Source organism: Octodon degus, unplaced genomic scaffold (assembly GCF_000260255.1).
Source record: "Octodon degus isolate 3935 unplaced genomic scaffold, OctDeg1.0 scaffold00005, whole genome shotgun sequence".
Taxonomy (NCBI): domain Eukaryota; kingdom Metazoa; phylum Chordata; class Mammalia; order Rodentia; family Octodontidae; genus Octodon; species Octodon degus.
The window spans coordinates 2,289,926-2,296,404 of NW_004524581.1; the positions used below are offsets into that span (position 1 = coordinate 2,289,926).

Here is a 6,479-nt window from a genome sequence, read left to right on the forward strand (position 1 = left end):
GAGCAAAAGATTGTCTTGTCATATACTGAGCCTTCCCGAAGAACCACCTACCTAACTTCTCCCCTGCAGAAGCTGGGAGTTCACACACTTTCTCCCTACTAATAATCTGCATCTCTGTAATATGAGTGTTCATCTTTCACTGAACAGGTTCAAGCATAGGGCTTAGCACAGAGCAGGAGTTCAGATATCGATCTACTCATTATTAGATTTAACTTCATGACAACTTCAAAAGCAACAGCTTCAGAAGGAGCATGAAAAAATGGGGAAGGTAAAAAGGCACACATCTGGTTTCATTCGGGAATCCAAGCTGTTAATAAAATTCTGCATAAATATATCAGCCACGTACATCTCTTCTGAAAAGAGGAAAAGGCATTATCCTTTACTGTGGCATAATATAGTTTTAGAGATACTTACATTGGATAGTAGGACGGAGAGGAAAACACATTTTCATCTTCAGATAGGCGAGGATTTTTTTTTTCCCAGTACAGGGGATTGAACTCAGGACTTTGCGCTTACAGCGCAGGCATTTATGCTGCTGAGCTATGTCATCCCTGACCCAGGTCAGGGCTTTTTTCCCCACATTTTAATTTGAGACAGATTGCAGATTTTCTAGTAAGCAAACACCCTCAATATGTTGATTATTGATATTAGTATTAATATCCTGCCAATAATGATGTAGTACTTTAAAATCCTATTTTGTCTAACCTTTAACTCTTCAATATCTTTGTGCCTAGTAAAGTTCAAGCCTACAGCGGTCAGCACCTGTCTCCCAATGGCCACAGCTCACCCCCAGCCCCTGCTCACTCTGCACATTTTCCCTAATGGTCTTTTTTTAAAGGATAACTTAAAAACCTGTCCTTTGGTTCTAAACTTTTACTTTGGTTTAAATATTGCAAGAGAAGTGGCCAAGTCTACATCATTAGGCACATGACTAACCAAACCTTTAAAAAAATAGAATTCAATTCACGCTGGACTTCTAAACTGGAGTTATCAGCACAGTAGAGCAAATCTCCAGAGACGGCTGGAATTTAGGGTGAGGGGGCTCTGCTCTAGCTGGAGATGTCACCAAAGAATTGTCTCTCAGCCATTATGTAATATGACCTCACGAATCCAAGAATCAGAGCACAGACTATCACCAACTGCTTTTTAAATATACCTTCTCAGTCAGAATTAGGATTATATTCAAGACTACATGGCATACCCAGTGGTCCTTCAGTCAGGACAATAGCGTCAGCGTGTAGACTAATTACCTGAAGTATGACCAAAACTTATGGTGACAAATAAAATTATCACAGTAAAAGCCACATTATAATTAATCCTCTTCACATTGAACACATTCTTGCACTCTTGCCACTTTCTGAAGAAGCTGTGAAAGTCTCTTGTAATGAATAGCTTTATGAAGTTGATCAAAAACATGTTGCCTAGTGCTATCAGATATAAAGGCGGGTTTGAGGAGACACTTTCTGTGACTTCTGACTGTTCTCTAAAGTCAAAGTGACCTGAAAGGTGAATGTTCGGAATGAATTTAGGACGTTGAGGCAGCCCACGGCAAATCTAAAGACATGCACGCAAAAGGACTTCCAGAACTGCTCCGGAAGGCCAAAAATTACAGGTGAGTGAGTTCAAAATCAGAGGGAGTATTTGCAGAAGGTGTTTTTGGATCTTTTACTGTAATACGTTTAAAATATTTAAACATTAACAAGGGACTGGGGAGATGGCTCAGTAGAATAAGCGCTTCCCTGGCAAGCACAAGGGCCTGAGTTCAATCCCCAGTTCTGAAAAAAAAAAACAAAAAACAAAAAAAAAAACCAAACACATATTATTAAATCAAACTGTAGAGCAAATCTAAAGATTAGCAGAGCACAAAACAAATGTATTTCATTCTTTTTCTCTTCAGTAGCGGCTTTCAAAGATCTTTCCAAACTCGTACAGTACTCGTCTATTTTCTCATATTAACTTCAGCCTGTTTTAAAAGTGACTATACTTTTTTCTTTAGTTATTACAATTTTATAATTATTGTATCTTTTAAATTGCTATGGTTACAATTAAGCAAGCCTGACCTTTATTCTGTAGTGTGAGAATTGTCGTTAAATATTTATATTTACTGCACTCCTTACATCTAACCCACCCTAACCCCTCAAAAAAAGGGAGGAGCCCCGGCCCCAATAACCTGGACGGAAGAGCCACACACCAGGGAACTATGGTGTCAATATCTTTTTATTGACTAAAAAGTTAGAAGCATGACAACTGCCTTTGCCACCAGCGTTATACACTGATTTACATGAAGTCCGCCCTTTGGTTCGCATCCAGCTGTTCTCTGTCACAGGCAGGAAGGGGGTCCTTCTTCCAGCGAGGGGTTTGACTTGGGATCAAACACAAGCCTTGGGAGATGAAGGGCTAATGAGGAAATCAGGCGCTAAGGATTTGGTTTTGTGATCTCCCTCGGTCCGTCCTCACCGGGAAGTGGAAACCCAGGACGAGGCACCCGCACTGTGGACCCTGTCCGATTTGGCTCCGGGCGCTTTGATCTCCCTCATCTGCCTAATCAAGTGCATCTACTGCCGGGACCCGCTGGATTCAAAGCGCCACGTGAAATAGCTTGAGGATGGTCATTCCCCTCTCTCCTCCACCCGATCTAATTTCCAAATCCCAGTCTGTCGCCTCCGTCTCTAAACTTCCCATCAAACGAGGAATCAGTCCTTCCCCCTTTTTATCCTCGTTTGATGTGCAAATTTTCTTCTCTTTGCACATGTTTCTCAAGGTGAAAGAGAGAGGTCAGGGAGGGGTGGGGAGAAGCAACTGGAGGAATCTGCAGACCCCACGGAGACCCGCAGACCGCGACGCCAGCGGCCGGGCTGCAGCTGCACCTGGCCTTCCCGCAGACCTGTTCCCGGGGGTCTCCGAATGGTAGACCCGATTATTTTTTTAAACCGCATACTGTTCGTATAGACAATAAACGAATACTGGCTGGAGAGGGACAAGAGGGAAAAATGGTTCTGCAGTGACCTTCGCCACCGGGCCGCGAAAAGTATTTCAGATGCAAATAACAGAGCACTTGCTGCGGAGCCAGCCTGAGCTCCCCAGTCTCTGACTCACAGCGATGCCAAAACCGCCGCTCCCCGCGCACCCCGCGCCCTCACCTCCAGGCGAGCGGACCGGCCGCGACCCAGGGGAGGCTCGGAGAGCGGCGTCAGCGCCCCTCCCTCCGTGTCCCGCCGCCCCGCCGGCCCCTCCCCGTGCTTTGAAATCCCAGCCCCGCTGTCGACCCCGGGGGCCGAGCGCCCTATAAAGGCGGCCCCGGCCGCGGTGGTGGCGCGGAGCTGCAGGCGCCTGCAGTCTGGATTCGGGGCCGCCCCGGAACCGGGCTGGGACCCCCGCGCAGCCAGCGCTTGTCGGTGGGGCCAGGCGCCGCCGGCCTCGCCCCGCTCCCTGCCCGTCTCGTGTTCCTGTCCCTCCGCGATGCCTGCTGCGGTCTCCGCCCGGCTCTGGGTCACCCTAGTGGCGGTAGCCCTGGGCGGGCTCCCCGCGCCGCCAACGAGCGCCACCATGAACTCCGTGCTGGTCAATTCCAACGCCATCAAGAACCTACCCCCGCCGCTGGGGGGCGCCGCCGGGCACCCGGGCTCCGCAGTCAGTGCCGCGCCGGGGCTCGCTTATGAGGGCGGGAACAAGTACCAGGCCCTGGGCAATTACCAGGTGAGGGCGCGCGGGGTCGGGGAGCGGGGTCTGGGGGGGCGGGGTCCGAGGCTCGTGCAGGGCGCAGTGTCTGGGAGGGTAGCGTGAAGCACCAAGGGCACAAGGATGCAGTGCATGAGGTGCGGCGTCCTGGGACCACTGCCTGCGTCTAGTGGCCAAGGAGCTTGGAGAGGCTGGCGGCCCGGCGCGGTGTTCGGGAGGTACCATGGGGTAACTGGGGGCCCTAGGGTCCCGAGGGACGCGCGGGGTCCCTAGCGGACGCGGGGTCCCTAAGGCGCGGCCCCAGGAAGAGAGGGGTCCGTAGTGTGGTGCTGCTCCTCACGTTCTCGCTGCCCCGCAGCCCTACGCATGCGCACAGGATGAGGACTGCAGCGCGGACGAGTTCTGCTCCGGCCCTGCCCGCGCGGGGGCCGGGGGCACGCATGTCTGCCTCGCCTGCCGGAAGCGCCGCAAACGCTGTCTGCGCCACGCCATGTGCTGCCCAGGCAACTACTGCAGAAACGGTGAGTCGGGCTCGCCGGCTAGTGCTGGCGCCGGGAGCGCCTCTCAGTGGCCCTGCTCAGTGGACCCTTCAGTACAAGTCTGCCCAAGGAGACCCTGGGGTTCAATGGAGAAACTGGCTGGGGGAGGGTGCTGCGATCACTCTCAGTCTGACACCTTGGAAGTGAGCGACTCCTTGGTACACCTTCCATTTGCTTTTAAAGTGGCTCTCAAGACTCCACTATCCTGGCCTTGCAGTCGCTGTCCGGGGATGTTAAAGCTGCCAACACCTAGGGGATGGGCTGATTCATCCTCGCCGGCCACTCCCCTCCCCCCCCCCCCACTAGGGATTGAAACTAGGCCCTTGCGTTTGCCATGGAAGCGTTTATTCTACTGAACCATCTCCCCGGCCCCACTGGCCACTTTTAAGGGCGATCCCTTGTCTTAGCATCCGGCCTCTCCATTTTCCCTTCGCCCGCCACCCGCTGCTAAAATAACTGCTCCACTTCCCAACCACAGATCCACAAAAATTTAACTTCTCAAAGAGGTACTCAGACAACCAAAGAGGGCTCCAGAAATAAACTTACAGGGTGGCTACGCTTTTTAGGACAGAGCAGTACTCTAGGATGAATTAGCTGTCTCTATAATATAGAAATTATACAGTGGAGTAACTAGTGGATGAGATTGCAGTCTTCCAGGCAGCTGGAAGTGGATTTGTTTAACTTTGTACCCAGATAGAACCGTAGGCTGAGAAGTTTTATTTTTAAGAAATAATTTTAAGTGGTTGGTTTTCACTTTCTTATCCTAGTTTGATATTAAAATGGGCAGCAGTTTCACCGCCACTATCACAGTTATAGGGACAGTATTTTAAAAGGGTTGTGATGGGGTGCTGCGTATGATTATACGGAGTTGATTGTACTGTCGCTGCTACTTCTGTCCCTTTGGAGAATTTGGCATTAATAAACACCAGGAAGGAAGTTGGGCAAGTTTTTGAAAGAAAGCCACTAGAATGCACTACCTGAGGTTGCTGTAGGCATCACTGCTGCTCCTGTCCTGGCTGGCTGGTAGCTACCGCACAACACCACCTTGGAATTAATTGCCATTTCCTGCTTCATTAGGAATATGCATGCCTTCTGATCACAGTCATTTCCATAGAGGGGAAATTGAGGAAACCATTGTCGAAAGCTTCGGTAATGATCAGAGCACCTTGGATGGTTACTCCAGAAGAACCACGCTGTCTTCAAAAATCTATCACACCAAAGGTAGATCAAAACACTTTAACACCCACTCCTCGTTTTTAGCACATCAGAATTGTCTTTTGAATGGTCTTAATGACATGATGAAGGTCCAGCAGTAACCCTACTCTTCTTACTATCTCCTCCTTCACAGGGCAAGAAGGTTCTGTCTGTCTTCGATCATCAGACTGTGCCACTGGGCTGTGTTGCGCAAGACACTTCTGGTCCAAGATCTGTAAACCTGTTCTCAAAGAAGGTCAAGTGTGCACCAAACACAGGAGGAAAGGCTCCCACGGCCTAGAGATATTCCAGCGCTGTTACTGCGGGGAAGGGCTGTCTTGTCGGATACAGAGAGACCACCAAGCCAGTAATTCCTCCAGGCTTCACACCTGTCAGCGACACTAAAGCGGCTGGCTCTCCAAAGGAAGTGGACTCCAGTCGTGTAACATATGCTACGAAAATCTTCTATAATCTATTGTCAGCTCAATCTTAAAGGATGTACACATTTCGTGGCTCTAGTTAAGCATTCCAGTACTGCCTTCCGCAAAGTGGAGTGTGAGAGCTTTGTTTCTTTTTGGAACTCCCCCGTGGTTGCAGTAAATTACTGTGTTGTAAATTCTCAGTGTGGCACTTACTTGTAAATGCAACGAAACTTTTAATTATTTTTCTAAAGGTGCTACATTGCCTACTGTTCTTCTTGTTATGTAAATGTTCGTGCACATGGATGATGATCTTGATTAATAAATATTCTGTGTTGAAATGAAATAAATAACTTTAGCTTATAGTTTCTAAATACATAGCTCTTTCTTGTTTTATTTCTAGAGTCTGGGACATAAAAAGCTCTTGGATAAAAGAGTGATGGGGCATCCAAAATTTAACATAAAAATAACACCTTTTTTCTGGAACCCACCGACACTGTCTCAGTGTTTATTTTGTATTTCTCTCCACGGTCCAACAGTCCTCAAAACAGAATTGAATTTAATAGCATGAAATGTTACAGATAATTTGGGACTGTGGTCTTAAAGAGGTGTGTGTGTTTGTGTGTGTGTGTGTGTGTGTGTGTGTGTG

The 6,479-nt window shown here is 48.8% G+C and overlaps 1 protein-coding gene across 1 annotated transcript; it reads left to right on the forward strand.

Moving 5' to 3' along the window:
• Window positions 1–1,562: 1,562 nt before the first annotated feature.
• Window positions 1,563–6,189, forward strand: Dkk1 (dickkopf WNT signaling pathway inhibitor 1). The gene is made up of 5 exons (XM_012515407.2): window positions 1,563–1,612; window positions 3,099–3,696; window positions 4,037–4,199; window positions 5,295–5,438; window positions 5,566–6,189. The coding sequence occupies exons 1-5, from the start codon at window positions 1,563–1,565 to the stop codon at window positions 5,814–5,816; spliced, it is 1,206 nt and encodes a 401-aa protein (XP_012370861.1). The 3' UTR covers window positions 5,817–6,189.
• Window positions 6,190–6,479: the final 290 nt, after the last annotated feature.